At 42.3% G+C, this 22,396-nt stretch overlaps 1 protein-coding gene across 1 annotated transcript; it reads left to right on the top strand.

The window, feature by feature from the left end:
* Positions 1-7: 7 nt before the first annotated feature.
* Positions 8-17,652, top strand: PSMG2 (proteasome assembly chaperone 2). Its single transcript, XM_082640173.1, has 7 exons — positions 8-253; positions 1,716-1,887; positions 4,596-4,654; positions 12,794-12,912; positions 13,760-13,933; positions 16,394-16,514; positions 17,356-17,652. Exons 1-7 carry the CDS (start codon positions 197-199, stop codon positions 17,446-17,448), a joined length of 795 nt encoding a protein of 264 aa, XP_082496299.1. The 5' UTR covers positions 8-196; the 3' UTR covers positions 17,449-17,652.
* The last annotated feature ends 4,744 nt before the right edge of the window (positions 17,653-22,396 follow it).

Below are 22,396 nucleotides of genomic sequence, written 5' to 3'. Positions count from 1 at the left end.
CCCTGCCACCGCCCCTCCACGAAGGCCCTGCCGCGCGCCGCCTCGGCAGGCGGTGGCACGGGCACCTCAGGACCCCCCGCCGGGGGCCTCGAAGGACCCCCCCCCCCAACCGCGCCGAAGGCCTCGTAGGACCCCGCGCGCCGCCCGCCCGCACTTCCGGCCGCAGGCTCTTCCCTCTGTAGCAGCCGGCTAGACCATGTTCGTCCCTTGCGGGGACTCGGCCCCCGACCTCGCGGGGTGCACGCTCCTGATGGTGAGTCCGGCCCCGGGGAAGGGGGCGGGGTGGGGTCCGAGCGGCGGTCCCCGGACGCGCGCGGGTCTACGGCCCCGAGTCCTGGTGGCTGAGAGTGGAACGTGCTGGGGAGTGACCCGTGCTCAGCTGGTGTCGTGCGGGCCATTCGCTTTACATTTCATCCTGGAAAACCTTTTCTCAGCTATTTCTGGAGTCAGGCTCAAGCTAGCGAATCGTTGTCATTAGCCAGGAAACTACAGACGGGTTGCTAAAGACTTTTGCTCACTCATTGAGCGTTCTGTGGTGTCAAAATGTGACAAAAAGACTAGATTCTTGTCTTCAAGGAGTTTGCAGTTTAGTTGGAAACACATGTATATAAATAAGGTTAGAACGTTGAAAAAGGTACAGAAAGGCCCTAGGATTTATTGGGAGGGGTAGGGACACAAGGACCTCTTAAGAAAAGCTTCATGTTTGGAATTTAAAAAACAGACAGACAGACAAACAAAAACTTATAGATACAGAGAACAGATTGGTGCTTGCCAGCAGGGGTGGATAAAATGGGAGAAGGGGGTCAAAGGTACAAATCTCTAGTCAAAAATAGGTCCCGGGATGTAACTCGAAGCATGATGACTATAGTCAATACTGTATTGTACATTTGAAAGTTGTTAACAGAGTAGATCTTAAAAAGTTCTCATCACAAGAAAAAAAGTTTTTTCTGACTGTGTGGCGTTGGTTGCTAACTAGACCTGTTGAGGTGATCATATTGCAGTATGTACAGATGTCGAATCACAATGTTGTACAACTGAAATTAATATAATGTTACATGTCAATTATATTTTAGTTTTTTAAAAGGATGATGGTAATAGAAAAGTTACTTTTTGATAATTTTCATCATAATAGTGCACACAAGAAATATTAATGGGGACTTCCCTGGTGGTCCAGTGGTTAGGACTTCACCCTTCCACTGCAGGGGGCACGGGTTTGATCCCTGGTCCAGGAACTAAGATCTCGCATGCTGCGTGGCCAAAAAAGAAATAAAATGTCAAAAAATGCTTGAATTAGCATGTGATAGTGTGCTGAGGAAGGAAATTTGACTTCCTTTCAAAGTATCTCCCTGAAAAATATTTATTAATCACAAAAGAAAAGTGTTTTTGCAGGAGATACCTGGCAAAAGAAAAAGAAAAAGAAAAATGTCACAGAGAAAGTAATGTCCAAAAGATACTAGTGGTACCCTTGACAGTGGAGTAGTGAAGAGGGAAGCCATGTTAGGTTGAAGAAATGGAAGATTCATTCCATTGGGGTATTCAGTAAGTGTTCAATCAGTAGTCTGAAAGGTGGAGCTAATGAAAGGGTCAGAATCCAGCTGTGATTCACCTGAGCGTAAGCATGCAGTACCAGTGCTGTGGTTTTTGTCTTCTGACTAAACTTTTTAAAGTGCTGCTAATTTGGTTGACTTAATGAATATATTATTTTACTGTTTCAGCCAGCAGTATCTGTTGGAAATGTTGGCCAGCTTGCAATAGATCTGATTATTTCTACACTGAATATGTGTAAGATTGGTTACTTCTATACCGATTGTCTTGTGCCGATGGTTGGAAACAATCCATATGCAACTGCAGAAGAAAATTCAACAGAACTCAGTATAAATGCTGAAGGTGTGTTATATTCTCCTACAAGGTAGAGTTGTTTTAAATCAGAACCAGACCCTCCCAGTATGTCCTGCAGCACCTGGCACCGGCTCTGTGCAGAGTTCAGGACACTGTGTTCTCCTCTCCTGCATACACCCTGGTTTAGGCCTTAGCCTTTCCTAAATGGCAGCTCCCTTGAGAGATGTGGTTGTATTTGTACCCTTGGATGGAATTTGAGATACCTATTTGTTTAACGTGGGGTTTTTCCCCTTTTATCCTCAGTTTTATTTTCTCTCCTTACTGGCATGGGTAAGCATCACTAATACCAGGGAGAGAGAATTCCACTGGGCTCAGTCCCATATGTTTAATATACGCTACCTCACACAGGCCTTTGCCATCCTGTCACGTTGTAGAATCTGTCGTAACACTGATGAGGCTCAGAGAGGCGGAGTTTCCTAACACTGCAGTAGGTGTGGGCTCTTCCCGCGCCGTACGTCTCCACAGTTCCTCGTTGGACTGTCAAGCTGGGTTAGTTGGGGCACACAGTTTACAGCCCCCGACCACTGTGTTCATGATGAGACTGCCCCTCAGGAGGAGAGGAAAACAAAGGAACCTCCAGTTACCTCGCGTGACGGGCAGCTGCTGCCTTGGCCTCTCAGTCTTCGGTTTACCAGTTTAAGGTAGAAGCCAAAGGTGACAGAGGAGCATGAAAGACCGTAGGTGGACCTAGAAACAAGTGAGGAAGCATTTTGGGTTTTGTCAGTCTTACTAACCATGTCATTAGCTTGCAATAATGAAATACACCTTAGAAAGATGGTTTTGTTAACACTAGATAATTTCAATTATTGCCTTGAAGGACAAAGGACTATAAATGGTAGAACTAGAATTTTTATATTTAGACTAATGGTAACAACTGTCATTTGTTGAGTACCTCCTCTGAGCTGAACACTGTGCATTTACATGTGTTAATTCACTTAATGCTCACAACTATCCATGGGTGGTTTTATAGATCAGGCAACCAGTGCACAGAGAAGTTATGGTCCCATGATTAATCAAGGCAGCCTGACCCAGAGACCTGCCTCCCCGTCACCTGCTAATGCACCTTCGCTCCAGCGGAAGACCCACTGGCTTTTTCCTCTGACACAAACTGGCAGCAGGTCCATTGGAGACAGTTCTTTAATCCACTTTTTTATTTTTTAAGATGAGGTGTCTTTTTGAAATAAATTATAGACATCACAACATTCCACCCCCAAATATGTAAGTATGCACCTCTTATAGTACATTTTTTTACATAGCTAAAACACCATTGCATTTAACAAAATTAGCAATATCTTCCTATACCCTATCCATATTCAGAGAGGCCCAGTTTACCCAAAACTGTCCTTTAAAGTTAGTTTGTCCAGACCAGGCCATAGTACTTCTGATTATCGTGCCTTTGAAATCTCTTACCCTACATAATCTCTTTCCCTTCTTTGCAAAACTGATTTACTGAAGGAAAAAACTGGACACATTGTCGAGTAGAATGTCCCACCTTCTACGTTTGTCTGATTGCTTCCTGTGGTGTCATTTGCCATGTTCCTCTAGTTTCTGTATTTTCTGAAACTGGAGTTAGGAATAAAGGCTTGATTATTTAAAAGCTAAATAGTTTTGGCTAGAATACGTGAAAGGCAATGTTACATCACCTGACAAGAAAAAGGATCTGGAAAACAGGGTCTTAACAACAAAAAAAGACCTTCGTGATACACTGGTGGAGAACACAAGTGTTGCTGTTGTAGAAAGTGGTACATCTTATATTTTAAAGCTCAGCCTGCCCTTTTCCCTAATTCCTAGACCTCCTGCTCTAGCCTCCTTTGCCCCACACATACCTGGTGGTCAGCAGACTCACTGATGCAGCACAGCCCCAGCCACCCCACGTGCACCAGTCCAACGAGACAACCCCAAAAAGACCTGTATAACAGGAGAGACGTGATCCATCAAAGGCTGTGCCCAAGTCTAAGGTTATTTGTAATCTTTTTACAGTAACTGAAAGCTTACCCCTTGGCACAGTGGCCTAATCACATGTCCTCAGGTACTCTGTATTTTGTCCTTGGGTCATCTTGGAGCTTCTCATTCTTGGAGGTGAAGTTGGGCAGGACCTCTTAAGCATCAGTAAAGTGGGCCGCTTGTAGAATCTGATGAAAATTGTGGATCCTTTTTGCAGAAAAAATTCACACACATCGACTCACATAAATTTTTGCATGTTATTTCAGGTCTTTCAAAAACTAAAGAACACATGTACCTATTGCAGGTATTTTATTACACAGCTAACATTCGCCGCATTTTATTCTTCCTTCTTCTAATCCCAATGACTGTTGCTGTTCTCTAGAGAAAAGAGGAAAGAATATCAGAAACCAAAAACGGTCTTAAGAATGATGTCATTTGTCACAATGCTAGAAATTTCCAGGGGAATACTTCTCTGGTTTTACAGTCAAAGAAGAGAAATAATTTTTGATACTTTTCTTACAGTTAACTTTTCAGCACTGAATGTATTCTGTAGGATAAAGCCCACAGGTGAATTCTGAGGTATTAAAGTGTTTTGTTTTAACTAAATGATATAGTGCATATGTTCTATATTTTAACTATTGAAAACGTTTAGAGACAGAAGTTCTCCTAGTTCAGCTTTTTATCATGATCACTTCACTTGTATGACTCCTTCAATCTAACTATCATTTGGTTTCATTTTCTCGGACTTGCAGTGTATGCATCGCCTTCAAAGAAACTAGCGGCTCTTCAGTTAAGATCCATTTTTATTAAGGTTAGTATGTTATTTTTGCCTTCTTAAGTTTATTAAGGTGCAATATAATGAGAAAATACTGAGTCATTGTCATTAAGACTCAAAAATCATTTCTTGGTTTATGTTTATACCATTAAGCAAGGTCTGATTCTATAGAGAAATACTCATAAAATTTTGGAGTTGTTAGTATTATTTCATGAATATATTGAAAGGAATTGGGACATATAGCTTGGGTCTTTTTTTTTTTTTTAATATTTATTTATTTATTTATTTATTTTTGGCTTTTGTCGTGTCTTAGTTGCGGCACACGGGCTTCTCTCTAGTCACGGCGTGCAGGCTCTCTAGTTGTGGCACGTGGGCTTAGTTGCCCTGCGGCATGTGGGATCTTAGTTCCCTGACCAGGGATTGAACCCGAGTCCCCTGCATTGAAACGCAGATTCTTAACCTCTGGACCACCAGGGAAGTCCCTAGCTTGGGTCTTATATATTCCCGATTCAGGTAGCATTGGTGAAAAACTTTAAGCATATAAATATTACAGGTTTATTCTATTTGAGTTACATTTCAAACCAGTGGCATCTACATAAAAATTATATATATATGAAAATATTTTCTGAATCCAACTTCTTTCATCTTCCGCTGCCACCACTCCAGTCCAGCCACCCCCTCCCTCATGCCCTGATTCTGCTTCTGCACCACCCGCCCCGCAGACAGCTCCACCCATGATCCTTTAAATCTCAATCAAAGCATGTCACTTCTGCCTTCCAAACCCACCAGTAGCTTCCCATCTCAAAGCGAGTTCACAGCCCTCACCACGGCCTGACAGGCCCTACATCTCTGACGTGGCAGCCACTAGACACATGTAGCTGTTTAAATTTTGACTCATTCATTAGAAGTAAGTAAAATTAAAAATTCAGTTCCTCTGTCCTAGTAGCCACATTGCAAGTTCTCCACAGCCATGCGTGGCGAGCAGCTGCTGTAAAGAGCATTTGGTTACCATGGAGTGTCTGTGGGGCAGCTCTGTCCCTGGCCCCACGTCCAGCTGTCCTGCGTACCTGTCCCCTGTTCCCCCTCTTGCTTGCCCTGCTCCAGCCACACTGGCCACCCTGTGCTGTTCAAACACATTAAGCTCATCCTGTCTGTCTTCACAGTAGTTTCTCTGCCTGGACCACTTTTCCACTGGACACCTGAATGGCTCACTTCCTTTAGTCTTTGCTTAACTGCCCCTCATCGGAAAGGCCTCCCCCCAGCACCCTTTCTCTCATCTTATCCTGAGCTAGTTTTCTTCATGACTCCTCAATTCCTACCTGATAGAAAGGAAGTTCCCTGAGAAAAGTGACAAGGTGTCATTCACTCCTGTATCCTCAGCTTCTAGACAGAGCCTTGGTGTAGAGTGGATTGAGGTACCACCTGTTCAGGGGGGCAGAAAGGTCTCCCCTTCCCGGGGGCCCCTCCACACACCCCCACAGTCACCATGTTGTAGGAGCGGGATCTCACGGGTGCACTTCTTCACGTCTGGCCTCCTTTACTCCACATTCTGTCTGCGAGGTGCTTCCACATTGTTGCAGGTAGAGGTAGTTACTTCCTTCTCACCTCTGTGCATGAATCTGTTGTGTAAATAAACCATGATTTACCCATACTGTTGATGGAGCATTTGATTTTTTTCCAGTTTGAGGCTATCATGAATGGAGCTATGGTTATTTTAATATTTATCACTCTTTCCTTAGTTAACAATATTACACACAAAGTTTGGCAGTGACAGTTGCTAGCATTTTTGCATTGTGCCACGTGGCTTTTTTGTTCTCTTCCTAATATCAGTGTAAGTTCAAGTAAGATGGACAGTTCAGACACTTCGAAATGAAATTAAAAAAAATTTTTTTTTCATTTATTGGCTGTGTTGGGTCTTCGTTGCTGCATGTGGGCTTTCTCTAGTTGTGGTGAGCAGGGGCTACTCTTGGTTGCGGTGTGCAGGCTTTGGGCGGGGGCTGCTCGGCTTCTCATTGCAGTGGCTTCTCTTGTTGCAGAGCACAGGCTCTAGGCGCATGGACTTTGGTAGTTGTGGCACGCAGGCTCAGTAGTTGTGGCTTGCGGGCTCTAGAGTACAGGCTCAGTAGTTGTGGCGCACGGGCTTAGTTGCTCCACGGCATGTGGGATCTTCCCGGACCAGGGCTCGAACCTGTGTCCCCTGCATTGGCAGGCAGATTCTTAACCACTGCACCACCAGGGAAGTCCCTGAAATTGTTGATAGATGTAAATAAAGAGTGATTTCAAAGTAGCAGACATTTTTTGAGCATAGATTCTTTGCACCAATAATACTCTAAATACTTCAAGCATGTTGCTCTACTCAGTGCTCACAACAATCCTAGGAGGCAGATGCTAATTATCTTCATTTTACAAGTGAGAAATCAGAACAACAGAAGCTCAGGCAGCTTGCTCAAGCCGTGTGGTCCATGGGTAGAGCCAGCATTCTAGACCCGGCAGCCTGGCTCTGGAGCTGGCCTCTCTTAACCAAGACATGAACTGCCCTTCTGTTTTTAAAAGGTAGCCATTTCTTACCTGCATTTAAAATTTTATTGAATAATTATTTTATTAGCAGTCTCTGAAAAGAGTTTCCATAAAGTGGGGTTTCCCCCCAAATTTTATGACCCAGATCCCAGATCAGTCACCTGTTCACATCTTGCCACACCTGCTTGATTCTCTTTGCGCAAGTACACGCAGTTTCCTCCTGCCAAACAGTCCAAAAGGAGGCTGCTGACATCATGTTGCTCACTCCATACAAGAAGGAGACTCTTCTTCACACACAACCTCACAACCACACACTGCCACACACCTAGAAAGTCAGCATTCAGTGAATTATTAAGTACTAGCATTCGGCATATTCAAATTCCCCAGTTGTTCCCCAGATATCCTTCAATTCTGGATCCAGGCAAGGTTTGTGTGTTGCCTTAGTCTGTTACATCTTTTCATTTGGTGTTCAATGTAGCGCTGCCCTCCTCTTTCTGTGATTCACAATATTGACTCCTCTGAGGGACCCAGGCCAGATATTCAGCCTTCTGGATTCACCTGTTTCTTTCTGATCAGATTTGGGGCAGAAATTTCTGGCAAGAACGTCTCATAGATAACCATGTGGTGGTTTTTGAGTAACAATAGATCACTGAAGTACAGAACTGGGAAATTGAAATATAGATTCCTCACACTTAGCTTATCTCTAGTTGTAAAGATAAAATAAATAGTCATTGTGAGGTGCCTTCAAGATGGTGGAGGAGGGCTTCCCTGGTGGCGCAGTGGTTGAGAGTCCGCCTGCTGATGCAGGGGACACGGGTTCGTGCCCCGGTCTGGGAAGATCCCACATGCTGCGGAGCGGCTGGGCCTGTGAGCCATGGCCGCTGAGCCTGCGCGTCCGGAGCCTGTGCTCCGCAACGGGAGAGGCCACAACAGTGAGAGGACCACGTACAGAAAAAAGATGGTGGAGGAGTAAGATGTAGTGATCACCTTCCTCCCCACAAGTACATCAAAACTACATCACTACATCTACATGTGGAACAACTCCTACAGAACACCTACTGAACTCTGGCAGAAGACCTCAGACTTCCCAAAAGGCAAGAAACTCCCCCATGTACCTGGGTAGGGCAAAAGAAAAAAGGAAAAACAGAGACAAAAGAATAGGGGTGGGACCTGCACCTCTGGGAGGGAGCTGTGAAGGAGGAAAAGTTTCCACACACTAGGCAGCCCCTTCACTGGCGGAGACGGGGGGGTGGCTGGGGGGAAGCTTTGGAGCCACAGAGGAGAGCACAGCAACAGGGGTGCAGAGGGCAAAGTGGAGAGGTTCCCGCACTGAGGATCGGTGCCGACCAGCACTCACCAGCCTGAGAGGCTTGTCTGCTCACCCGCTGGGGTGCATGGGGGCTGGGAGCTAAGGCTTGGGCATCGGAGGTCAGATCCCAGGGAGAGGACTGGTGTTGGCTGCGTGAAGACAGCCTGAAGGGGGCTAGTGTGCCACAGCTAACAGGAAGGGAGTCCGGGGAAAACTCTGGACCTGCCTAAGATGCAAGAGACCATTGTTTTGGGATGCGCAAGGAGAGGGGATTCAGAGCACCACCTAAACAACCTCCAGAGATGGGCGTGAGCCGCGGCTATCAGTGCGGACCCCAGAGACGGGCATGAGATGCTAAGGCTACTGCTGCAGCCACCAAGAAGCCTGTGTGCAAGCACAGGTCACTCTACACACCTCCCCTCCCGGGAGCCTGTGTGACCCACCACTGCCAGGGTCTTGTGATCCAGGGACAGCTTCCCCAGGAGAACACATGGCATGCCTCAGGCTGTTGCAACATCACGCCAGCCTCTGCCACCACAGGCTCGCCCCACATTCCATACCCCTCCCTCCCCCCGGCTTGAGTGAGCCAGAGCCCCCTAAGCAGCCACTTCTTTAACCCTGTCCTGTCTGGGTGGGGAAAAGATGCCCTCACGCGACCTACACACAGAAGCAGGGTCAAATCCAAAGCTGAACCCCAGGAGCTGTGTGAACAAAGAAGAGAAAGGGAAATCTCTCCCAGCAGCCTCAGGAGCAGCGGGTTAAATCTCCACAATCAACTTGATGTACCCTGCATCTCTGGAATACCTGAATAGACAACGAATCATCCCAAAATTGAAGCAGTGGACTTTGGTAGCAACTGTAGGCTTGGGGTTTGCTTTCTGCATCTAATTTGTTTCTGGTTTTATGTTTATCTTAGTTTAGTATTTAGAGCTTATTATCATTGGTAGATTTGTTTATTGATTTGGTTGCTCTCTTTTTTTATTTTTATATATATATATTTTTTTTCCTTTTTCTCTTTTTCTGAGTGTGTATGTGTATGCTTCTTTGTGTGGTTTTGTCTGTATAGCTTTGCTTTTGCCATTTGTCCTAGGGTTCTGACTGAGCATTTTTTGGTTTTGGGGGGTTTTTTTAGTATAGTTTTTAGTGCATGTTATCATTGGTGGATTTGTTTTTTGGTTTGGTTGCTCATGAGAGATAACTACAGGCACCTATATGCCAATAAAAGGGACAACCTGGAAGAAATGGACAAATTCTTAGAAAAGCACAACCTTCCGAGACTGAATCAGGAAGAAATAGAAAATATAAACAGACCAATTACAAGCACTGAAATTGAAACTGTGATTAAAAATCTTCCAACAAACAAAAGCCCAGGACCAGATGGCTTCACATGCGAATTCTATCAAACATTTAGAGAAGAGCTAACACCTATCCTTCGCAAACTCTTCCAAAATATAGCAGAGGGAGGAACACTCCCAAACTCATTCTATGAGGCCACCATCACCCTGATACCAAAACCAGACAAAGATGCCACAAAAAAAGAAAGCTACAGGCCAGTATCACTGATGAACATAGATGCAAAAGTCCTGAACAAAATACTAGCAAACAGAATCCAACAGCACATTAAAAGGATCATACACCATGATCAAGTGGGGTTTATCCCAGGAATGCAAGGATTCTTCAATATATGTAAATCAATCAATGTGATAAACCATGTTAACAATTTGAAGGAGAAAAACCATATAATCATCTCATTAGATGCAGAAACGGTTTCAACAAAATTCAACACCCATTTATGATAAAAATCCTCCAGAAAGTAGGCATAGAAGGAACTTACCTCAACATAATAAAGGCCATATATGACAAACCCACAGCCAACATCATTCTCAGTGGTGAAAAACTGAAACCATTTCCACTAAGATCAGGAACAAGGCAAGGTTGCTCACTCTCACCACTATTATTCAACATAGTTTTGGAAGTTTTAGCCACAGCAATCAGAAGAAAAAGAAAAAGAAGGAATCCAAATTGGAAAAAAAGAAGTAAAACGGTCACTGTTTGCAGATGACGTACTATACATAGAGAAAGAATCCTAAAGATGCTACCAGAAAACTACTAGAGCTAATCAATGAATTTGGTAAAGTAGCAGGATACAAAATTAATGCACAGAAATCTCTTGCATTCCTATACACTAATGATGAAAAATCTGACAGAGAAATTAAGGAAACACTCCCATTTACCATTGCAACAAAAAGAGTAAAATACCTAGGAATAAATCTACCTAAGGAGACAAAACACCTGTATGCAGAAAACTATAAGACACTGATGAAAGAAATTAAAGATGATACAGACAGATGTAGAGATATACCATGTTCTTGGATTGGAAGAATCAACATTGTGAAAATGACTCTACTACCCAAAGCAATCTACAGATTCAGTGCAATCCCTATCAAACTACCAATGGCATTTTTCACAGAACTAGAACAAAAAATTTCACAATTTGTATGGAAACACAAAAGACCCCGAATAGCCAAAGCAATCTTGAGAACGAAAAATGGAGCTGGAGGAATCAGGCTCCCTGACTTCAGACTATACTAGAAAGCTACAGTAATCAAGAGAGTATGGTACTGGCACAAAAACAGAAATATAGATCAATGGAACAGGATAGAGAGCCCAGAGCTAAACCCACACACCTATGGTCACCTTATCTTTGATAAAGGAGGCAAGAATATACCGTGAACAGCCTCTTCAGTAAGTGGTGCTGGGAAAACTGGACAGCTACATGTAAAAGAATGAAATTAGCACACTCCCTAACACCATACACAAAAGTAAACTCAAAATGGATTAAAGACCTAAATATAAGGCCAGACACTATAAAACTCTTAGAGGAAAACATAGGCAGAGGAAAACATAGGCAGAACACTCCATGACATAAATCACAACAAGATCCTTTTTGACCCACCTCCTGGAGAAATGGAAATAAAAACAAAAATAAACAAATGGGACCTAATGAAAGTTAAAAGCTTTTGCATGGCAAAGGAAACCGTAAGATGAAAAGACAACCCTCAGAATGGGAGAAAATATTTGCAAATGAAGCAACTGACAAAGGATTAATCTCCAAAATATACAAGCAGCTCATGCAGCTCAATGTCAAAAAAAAATCCAAAAATGGGCAAAAGACCGAAATAGACATTTCTCCAAAGAAGATATACAGATTGCCAACAAACACATGAAAGGATGCTCAACATCACTAATCATTTAGAGAAATGCAAATCAAAACTACAATGAGATATCACCTCACACCGGTCAGAATGGCCATCATCAAAAAATCTACAAACAGCAAATGCTGGAGAGGGTGTGGAGAAAAGGGAACCCTCTTGCACTGTTGGTGGGAATGTAAATTGATACAGCCGCTATGGAGAACAGTATGGAGGTTCCTTAAAAAACTAAAAATAGAACTACCATACCACCCAGCAATCCCACTATATATATATATGTATACACACACACCCTGAGAAAACCATAATTCAAAAGAGTCATGTGCCACAATGTTCATTGCAGCTCTGTTTTCAATAGCCAGGACTTGGAAGCAACCTAACCCATCGACAGATGAATGGATAAAGAAGATGTTGCACATATATACAATGGAATATTATTCGGCCATAAAAAGAAAATTGAGTCATTTGTAGAGACGTGGATGGACCTAGAGTCTGTCATACAGAGTGGAGTAAGTCAGAAAGAGAAAAACAAATACCATATGCTAACACATATATAGAATCTAAAAAAACAAAAAAAAATGGTCACGAAGAACCTAGGGGCAAGACGGGAATAAAGACAAAGACCTACTTGAGAATGGACTTGAGGATATGGGGAGGGGGAAGGGTAAGCTGGGACAAAGTGAGAGAGTGGCATGGACATATATACACTACCAAACGTAAGGTAGATAGCTAGTGGGAAGCAGCCGCATAGCACAGGGAGATCAGCTTTGTGCTTTGTGACCACCCTGGGGTGGGATAGGGAGTGTGGGAGGGAGACACAAGAGGGAAGAGATATGGGGATGTATGTATATGTATAACTGATTCACTTTGTTATAAAGCAGAAACTAACGCACCATTGTAAAGCAATTCTACTCCAATAAAGATGTTAAAAAATAAAAATAAAAAAACAGTCGTTGCTCCTCATCTTTCACCTTCAGTCTAAGGACAGTAAGTGGATCTAAAAATAATTATAATTTTAATATATATAAACTATATATCATCACATAACGTGGGTGAAATACTATATAGACTACTCTTATTATAACTCTAGGACCTAACTTTTCTATTTTTGTTTTATTCTTTCAATGGTATACAAAGTATAAATCAAAGTCATTCTGTGAGAAACTGCTTTCCTGGGTGAAAAGCAGCAACTGTGCCAAAGTTGTTGTTCTTTCAAGCAGCCACTCGTATCACTGTAATGACCTCCAGCTCCGCAGGTATGTCTGTGTCTTTGGAAAAGTATTTTGCTATGATTTATACAGTTATTAGGATGATTTCTCTATTAAAAGGTTAAAATAAAATTTTAAAGCCATGTATATCCTTTCCTGTCCTCCCTGGAATTTAGAAAGAAGGAGGTAAAGAACATGAGCTAGGAGGAGTAGAGGTGGGGGGCCCTTGACGTTCCCAGGGCTGCGGCACTGGGATCCTAGGGTAAAGGCGGGAATGGTTCTGGAGCTGTGCTCTGCTGTGTGGTATCACGTGCCTGGCAGTGCCACAAACCTCAGCTGATGAAGGGAAAGGAGAAAGGGTACCTGATGTTTATTGGTTGATTGCTTTTCAAAGACTGGATCTGTTTATTTCCATATATTCAACCATTTGTATTTGCAGAACTCCAGTTGCCTTTAAGTATAGCTCCCAGGCATGTCAGATTGAGTTCTTAAATAGAAGACAAAGCATCCAAGACTTAGAAATCTAAACTAGTTTATTGCATTATCATTTCTTCACCTGTAAAATTCTGATGAAGAAATTATTAGCCAAGAGTAACCTTTCAAGACTAGACTTAGTTTCTGGGACTCTCACAGTGGGCCTGGTGGGAGCGTGGCTGTGGACATCTTCACGCTGGCCTGGCCTTGGGTTAAGTTTTCCTGTCTACGCTCTCCCCTAAATTTGTAAATAGCAAGTCAGAGCAATATTTTTACATGTTGCTCTTCCATAGACTGCTGAAACGCGTGTTTTGCTTTGTGCAGCAGAATATATGGAGGACAAGATAATTTTTGCTAAAACTGTTAATTGTCTTAATGTACGTATTTGTGAGTTTTTAGTTAATTATATGATTGTTTCCAGTACTCCCTTCAGGTACCTACTTACACCTTCCATGCAAAAAAGTGTTCAGAATAAAATACAGAGCCTTAACTGGGAAGAAATGGAAAAAAGCCCATGCATTCCTGAAATAGACGATTCTGAGTTTTGCGTCCGTATTCCTGGAGGAGGTATCACAAAAACACTCTATGACGAAGGGTGAGCTTACCTGTGTATTTGCTGCCCATCTTATCTGAAAATGAAAGTAAGATAACTGGGATAGTGTTTGGAGTACTTACTGGAACTCTGAAGATGTCTTCATTAAATAGGTACCGTGTTACATTCAGGGGAAAGATTGAAATGTGGTTATAGAATTGGTTCCTGAAAAGCCATATTTAATGCTTTATTATGTGTGTCATGTTAGGGGTCCTAATACATATTCTGTGCAACCTCTGCAGTCCTCTTTGCAGTGGTGGTGGTGGTGAGATGTACATAACATTAAATTAACCATTTTTAAGTATACAATTAAGTGACATTCAGTACATTCATTGTTGTGTACCCATCACCACCATCCACTTTCAGAACTTTGTCATCGTTCTAAATAGAAGATCTGTACTCATTAAATAACTCCTGTTTTATACCTGAAAATCTATGCTCTTATTAAAACCATCATTTCCTTCAACTTCTCTTTTTTCCTAGCCTATCTTCCATTCGTGTTTTCACTTCTTTCCCTGTCTAGCTTATGCCCTTTAGTATAATATATTATTTCACCTCTTTTCTTACCACAGCCTAGAAGCCCTGGCCACCTGGTTATTCTCCACACCTGCCCTGCAAACCACCAGCTCTGAATCATTCTCTCGCTCCATTCAGGCCACATCACCCGTGGCCTGCACTTCTGTCAGACCATAGACTGCGGGGCTTAAACAACAGAAATGTATTTGCTCACAGCTCTGGAGGCTGGAGGTCAGGGTGCTGGCCTGGTCAGGTTCTGGGGAGGGCCCTCTTCCTGGCCTGCAGACGGCCACCTTCTGGCTGTGTCCTCACTCAGCAGAGAGAGAGCTCCTTCTCTCCCTGTAAGGCCATGGTCCCATCAGATTAGGGCCCCCTCCTGTGACCTTTCACTGAATTACCTCCTAAACCTCCTGCCCCCAGATACAGTTGCCTGTGGGTGAGGCTTCCACTTGTAGATTCTGGAGGGACACAGTCCAGGCCACAGCAGCTGCTGTCAGGGTCTCTTGATCGATCCCCTACTGCCTCATTCTGACCTGCCCTGACCACCTCAGCAGCGATGCTGGAATTAACTTTCTAAAATGCAAAACTGATCACAAGACTCCCTGAGTAAAAATCCATCAGCAGTTTTACTTGCCTTTTGCAGAATCTGGTTCATCCTCCGCAATGTGCCATCCAGAGCCCTCCAGGCCCCTCTGCCCTGGCCTCCTGGGTGCACTCTGCACAGATGCTGGCCTCCTGGCCCTCACAGTGTCCCCAGAGCTGTCACATTCTTCCATGCTTTTGTTCCCTCTCCTTTTCTCCTCTTGTCTCCTTTGCAACAACCTGCCCGGTTTGCCAGAGTTGGCCCCACGTCGCTTCCTGTATGTCCTTGCTGGTCTCGCCCTTCTCCGTGGGGGAAGGGGGATCCTGCTGTCTTCGCGCTCCCCTGGCACTCTGCCCCTTCAAACTGACTTCTTGCTTCTTTGCAAGTCAGTCTCCTATCTTTGCTTCTGACCGTGTCAGAGTAGCTGATAGCAGACTTGCCCTCCTGTCATAAACAATTGGAAACTGGACAACATTGATGAAACAACTGTTCATCAGACATTGGACACCATGCAGCACACAGCTGTGAAGCCTGGGAGAAAGCAGTAGAGTCCTGCTGTTGCCCCAGCTTCCTGCTGGACTGCAGCATGGGGTGGGGGGACCCAGGCAGAGTGCAGCCATCTTGCTAAGTCGAGGGGACTGGAGACCAGAGTTGGGGCGGCTGACACAGCTGGAGAGTATGAGGCAGAGAACCAGAGGGGGACAGCTGCTGGGGGAAGAGCCCTGGGGCCTGCCTGAGCCCTCCTCAACCCTGAGCTCACAAGTATAGGGTGAAACCGTTAGGGCAGAGAACAACCTCTGGGCAGCTGTTAACTTTGCCCACAAAGTTAGCAACACTAGACAAAATACTATGAAAGACACATTCCTCATAGAACATTTTGAAAATGTAGAATAGTCGAAAGAAACAATATTTTAAATACTCAGTTCTGTCACCCAGAAGAAACTACCACTACTAATTTCTTGGTCTGTTTTCTGTTTTGAATTAAATTCTGTTTTCTGTTTTGAATTAAATTCTGTTTTGAATTAAACATTTTGAATTAAATGTTTGTATCTGCAAGATACTACAACTCTACCATCTGTAGCTTTAAAATTCATGCTATTTACAGATATTTCTCACAAAATTGATGTTCTTTTAATTTTCCAGCACAAATCTTGGTGTGGGGCAGCAACATTCATGTGCCCAGGGTGGGTGTTACATGGTTCCTAGTTTTGTCCCTACAAATAGAAGATAGATAAGTGATCTTGTGATGTGGAATCTCCTTGCCTAAAACCTGGTAGATTATCTCAGCTATAAAAACAGGCACACTGGAACCATCATCTTGTATCAGTAGAAGAATATCTAATTATTCTTTTTAATTGTTGCAGCTGTTCTAAAGAAATCCCAATGGTGATTCTGCTGAAATTCGTTTCAGAAGGAGACAATATCCCAGATGCGTTAGGTCTTGTTGAATATCTTAATGAATGGCTTCAGATAATCAAACCATGTGTAAGTTTCACTAAAGCTTAAGTCTCTGATTTCTCTAGTTATGTATTCATAAACTTGCATTTTTTACATACTATATAAGTAGACCAAATAAGTGAAAGTTTATGTTAAATTTAGACATCTTTATATAAAATTTAAGTTAGCTGAACTTTTCAAAAGAAGACAGCTAAGCAACCTGTTGTTTGCAGTTGTTTCATTAAGGCTGATTTTCAAAAAAAAGGGAAAATCTTAAGTACTTCGTTGTATTCATTCTTAGTGTTGCATTAATTATACCAGGCAGCTTTTTATAAGGATAAACAAGTCCTCTTTGGAATTCAGGTTTTTCTTTTTTTTTTTTAAGCAAAAGGTATAGCTTTGTGAGCAATACTTTAGCTATTCAATATGCATTATAATTAAAATACTTTTCTCTATTATGAAATAAGAGCATGACACCTGGGGATATCAGTTATCCTTTAGGCATAACAGAAGTAACCTAAGCCTACTTTACATGGTAGGTGACTGTCTTTTTAATTCATGCTTTTTTGAAGAACAAATTGATACAAATCACACAGCACTGATTTTTTTTTTAACCACTATTTCTTTTGAATTTGATTTTGCTCCATGGACTCTATTTATAGCCTTTCTGGTTCGTATCTTTATGGTTTGGAAATGGAGGAGATTTTATCTTCAGCTGATATAAAGACACAGAAATGTATTACTTTGTTTTTTCCTTACAATAAATCACAGCTATAAGTGTCAAAACCAAAAGGAACAACAACAACAAAGGAAGAGTTTTGTAATATGTGTTAAAAGGAGATTTAGTGATAAAGTTGAAGGATTACAATATTTTGTTCTTCAATTGCAGTGTGATGACCCCTCAGCATCTGCCTTGCCATGGAAAATGCCGAGTTCCTGGAGGTTACTCTTTGGCAGTGGTCTTCCCCCTGCGCTTTTCTGATCTGTTTTCAGTTTTATACCTCATGTCCCAAGACACACACTACCAACACACCTGTTAAACAACTATATAAAAAGAATGTATTAGGAAATTTTTACTTTTCACAGAAAAATCGCAAAGAAAAATGGATTAACAAAAGGTTGTTTTTGCCATGCTTTTCATATACAACAAATGTAAATTTTGTGCAATAAAGTGTTTCCCAAGTAATTTTATCTGAATTTTTTTTAACTCAGACTTCTATATTAGTTTCCTATGTCTGCTGTAACAAATTACCAGAAACTTAGTGGCTTAAGACAAAATAAATCTATTATCTTAGAACTCTGGAAGTCAGAATTCCAGAATAGGTCTTACTGGGCTAAGTCAAGGTGCTGGCAGGGCTGCGTTTTCTCTGGAGGGTCTTGGAAAGAATCCGTTTCCTACCCCTTTACAGCTTCTAGAAGCTGCAGCGTTCATTGGTTCATGGCTTCTTCCTCCATCCAGAATAACTTCCCGATCTCAAAAGAGTTTGAGTATAAGAGAAAAGGTTTTCATTTTTGAGTGCCTACTACATACGAGTCACTTTTTACCTGCTATTTTGTTGTGTTACATCTGTGCCTTGGCTTTCTCATCTGTAAAACGAGGGCTTATAATATTAAGGGGTACACCTTACTCCATAGCACTCAGTAAATGATTTATTTCTGATAAATTATTCTGGGTTCTACAGCCTGATGTGTTTCCCTTTGGGAAACTATTGTGGGGTCAGGATGTCAGCCAGATGATGGGGTAGAAAGTCCCAGCCCTTGACCCAACAGAGACACCACTTACAAATCAAAATACCTTTATGGGAAGCAGAAACTAGTTAAAGAGTTCCAGTTCCCCAGGCAAGTCCAGAGTTGAGAACAACTGCACTGAAAACAGAAGAGCGGTTTCACTTTACCCACAACTGTCCCTCCCTCAAGCCAACAGCTCAGCATGTTGGGAGAAAGTCACCAGCTCGAGGCTTCTGGGGGATGGAGGGGTAGGGAGAGGGGACTGCATCCAACGGGTTGGCTTTTTGCAGGGCCGCTGGAGTGGCTGGTTTCTGCCTTGACTGACTTGGAGCCCTGACGAAACTGGCAGAGTTTAGATGCTGGGGGCCACTGAAAGCAAAGATGGGGTTGGGGGGCGGCAGGAGTGGTGTGCTGCAGCCCCAGAGAGCCTGCAGTGCCACAGACAGGCCAGCAACATCTCTACACAGTCCAAAGGCACCCAATTGGAGGGAAAGAGAAGAATAAAGTGTGGGTCCAACAGTCCAGCTTCTCAGAGGGCTGTTGAGGGACCAGTATCTGTCTCACCTGACTCAGGATGCTGATGGGGAGACAGCATACTTCGGATGCTTGGGGACTGCTGAGGACAAAGGGGAGAGTGGCACCTTGCTGCTGCAGCACTAGAGAACAAGCCTTGGACACCACAGGGAGCAAGAGATGACAAGCACCTGAAAAAGAAACCTGCAATTCTCTCTAACTGGGAAATTACATGCACAAGCCCAGAGAAATAACATCCTCCAAAAAGGATTTCTGAGGCCCCCAGACTCCCCAGCTAGCCCAACTGGTGGAGGTCTTCCCTGTAAGAAGACTGAGAGAGGTGGCTGTTTTATCAAATAACATAAAACTCAATAACAACCTCAAAATCATGAGGCACAAGAATAAACAGAAACATAGCTCAATCAAAAGAACAAAAGAAACCAATCTCCAGAAACCAATCCCAAGGAAACAAATCTATGAATTATATGACAAAGAATTCAAATTAATTGTCTTAAAGAAGCACAGTGATCTACAAGAGCACAGACAACCAAGTGGATTAAGAACAATGCATGGGGCTTCCCTGGTGGCGCAGTGGTTGAGAGTCCGCCTGCCGATGCAGGGGGACACGGGTTTGTGCCCCGGTCCGGGAAGATCCCACATGCCACAGAGTGGCTAGGCCCATGAGCCATGGCTGCTGAGCCTGCGCGTTCGGAGCCTGTGCTCCGCAACAGGAGAGGCCACAACAGTGAGAGGCCCGCATACGCAAAAAAAAAAAAAAAAGAACGACGCATGAACAAAATGAGAATATCAACAAAGAAACTATTTTTTAAAAGAACCATACAAAAATTCTGGAGCTGAAGAATACAATAACTAAATCGAAATATTCGCTAGAGGGGTTCAACAGCAGACTTGATCAGGCAGAAGAAAGAATCAGCAATTCTGATGATTGAAATTAACCAAGTCAGAGGTATAAAAAAAAAGACTGATGAAAGATGGACAAAGCCTAAGGGACCTATAAAATAGCACAAAATGGACCAAGATATGTATTATGAGAGTCCAAGAAGGAACAAAGAGAGACAAAGCATATTTAAAAAAATAATAATAGGGACTTCCCTGTTGGCCCAGTGATTAAGACTCTGTGCTTCCAATGCAGGGGGAGTGGGTTTGATCCCTGGTCAGGGAACTAAGATCCCACATGCCAGGCGGCACTGCAAAAAAAAAAAAAAAAAAAAAAAAGCTTTTCTAATCTGAGAAAGGAAATGGATTTGAGAAGCTCAAAAGACTCCAAATAGGATGAACCTAAACAGCCCCCACCCAAGACACCTTTTAATCAAAAAACTGTCAAAAATCAAAGACAGACAGAATCTTGAAAGTAGCAAGAGAAAAGCAACTCATCACAAGTGAGTTCCCATAAGATAATAAGCAGATATCTCAGCAGAAAACTTAGAGGCCGGAAGGGAGTGGGATGATATATTGAAAATGCTGAAAGGAAAAAAAATGTGCCAGTCAAGGATATTATCCTGAGGCTTCCCTGGTGGCACAGTGGTTAAGAATCCGCCTGCCAATGCAGGGGACACGGGTTCAAGCCCTGGTTCAGGAAGATCCCACATGCCGTGGAGCAACTAAGCCCATGCACCACAACTACTGAGCCTGCGTGCCACAACTGCTGAAGCCCGTGCACCTAGAGCCTGTGCTCTGCAACAAGAGAAGCCACTGCAATGAGAAGCCCGTGCACTGCAACAAAGAGGAGCCCCTGCTCACTGCAACTAGAGAAAGCCCACACACAGCAATGAAGACCCAACACAGCCAAAAATAAATAAAATAAATAAATTTTAAAAACTTTAAAAAAAAGGATGCTATCCAGCAAAACTGTCCTTCACAAATTAAGAAATAAAGACTTTCCCTGGTGAACAAAACCTGAGGGAGTTCATCACCACTAGATGTGACTTACAGGAAATGCTAAAGCAAGTCCTGCAAGTTGAAACAGATGTTAGACAGCAACATGAAAGCATATAAAAATATAAAATGCTCTGGTAAAATTAAATAGACAAATACAGAATCTAGTAATGGTGTAAAGGTGGTGTGTAAAGCACTTTTAATTCTGGTATAGAATTTAAAAGATAAAAGCATAAAAATGACTATAAAACTGTTAATGGATAAATAATATATAAAGATGTAAACAAAGTGAAGGTGGAGAGATATAAAAGAATGGAGTTTTTGTAGATGATTCAAGTTGTTATCAGAATAGAATAGATTGTTACAAGATGTCTTATGTAAGCCTCACAGTAACCACAAAGTAAATATCTATAGAAGATATACAAAAGAAAATGAGGAAAAAATTAAAGCATGTCAACACACACACAAAAATCAATGAAACACAAAGAAAGGCAGCAAGAGGAAAAGAGGGACCAAAAAAAAAAACTAACAAAATAACAAAGTGCCAATAGTAAGTGCTATCATCTTAATGTTCCCATCCCCCAAAAGTCACATGTTGAAATCCTCATCCCCAAAGTAACGGTATCAGGAGGTAGGGCTTTTGGGAAGTGGTTAGGTCATGAAGATGGAGCCCTCATGAATGGGATTACTGCTCTCATAAAAGAGCCTACAGAGAGCAAGCTTGCCCTTTCCCACCACATGAGGGCACAGCAAGAAGGCACCATCTATGAGGAAGCAGGTGCTCATCAGACACCAAATCTGCCAACACCATGATCTTGGACTTCCCAGCTTATAGAACTGTGAGAAATAAATTGTTGTTTATAAGCCACTTTGTTTATGGTATTACATAGTAGTTCAAACAGACTAACACAGTAAGTCCTTCACTATCAGTAATTAATTGTAAATGTATTAAATTCCCCAAACAAAAGACATAGAGTGGCTGAATGGACTAAAAAAAATACAATTATATACAGTCTACAAGAGACTCACCTTACGTATAAAGACACACACAGGCTGAAAATGAAAGGATAGGAAAGGATTCCACATAAATAATAACCAGAAGAAAGCAGGGGCGGCTATACTAATATCAGACAAAATAGACTTTAAGTCAAAAACTCTCACTAGAGAAAAAGAAGGACATTTTACAAGATAAAAGTGTCAATACACAAGGAAGATATAACAATTATTAATATATATGCTCCCAACATCAGAGCACCCAAATATACAAAGCAAACATTGACAAAATTGAAGAGAGAAATAGACAATAACACAATAATAGTAGGAGTTTTCAATACTCCATTTTCAATAATGGATAGAACAACCAGACAGAAGACCAGTAAGGAAACAGAGGACTTGAACAACACTATATATTGATTGTACCTAACAGACACATGCAGAATAATCCACCCAACAGCAGCAGAATACATGCTCTTCTCAAGTACACATGGAATATTCTCCAGGATAGATCACATGTTAGGCCCAAGAAAAAAAGTCTTAACAAAGTTAAGAACATTGAAATCATACCAAGTATCTTTTCTGACTACTATGGGATGAAACTATAAATTAGTTGCTGTAAAAAATTTTTTTAAAAAACTGGAAAATTAACAAATAAGTGGAAATTAAATAACATATTTTTGAACAACGAATGGGTCAAAGAACAACTGACAAGTGAAACCAGGAAATATCTTCAGACAAATGAAAATGAAAGCACAACATATGCAAACTTATGGGATGCAGTACTAAGAAAGAAGTTT

The sequence above is a fragment of the Mesoplodon mirus genome, assembly GCF_964341445.2.
Source record: "Mesoplodon mirus genome assembly, chromosome: 13".
Lineage (NCBI taxonomy): Eukaryota > Metazoa > Chordata > Mammalia > Artiodactyla > Ziphiidae > Mesoplodon > Mesoplodon mirus.
This window is presented reverse-complemented; position numbering and strand designations above follow the sequence as displayed.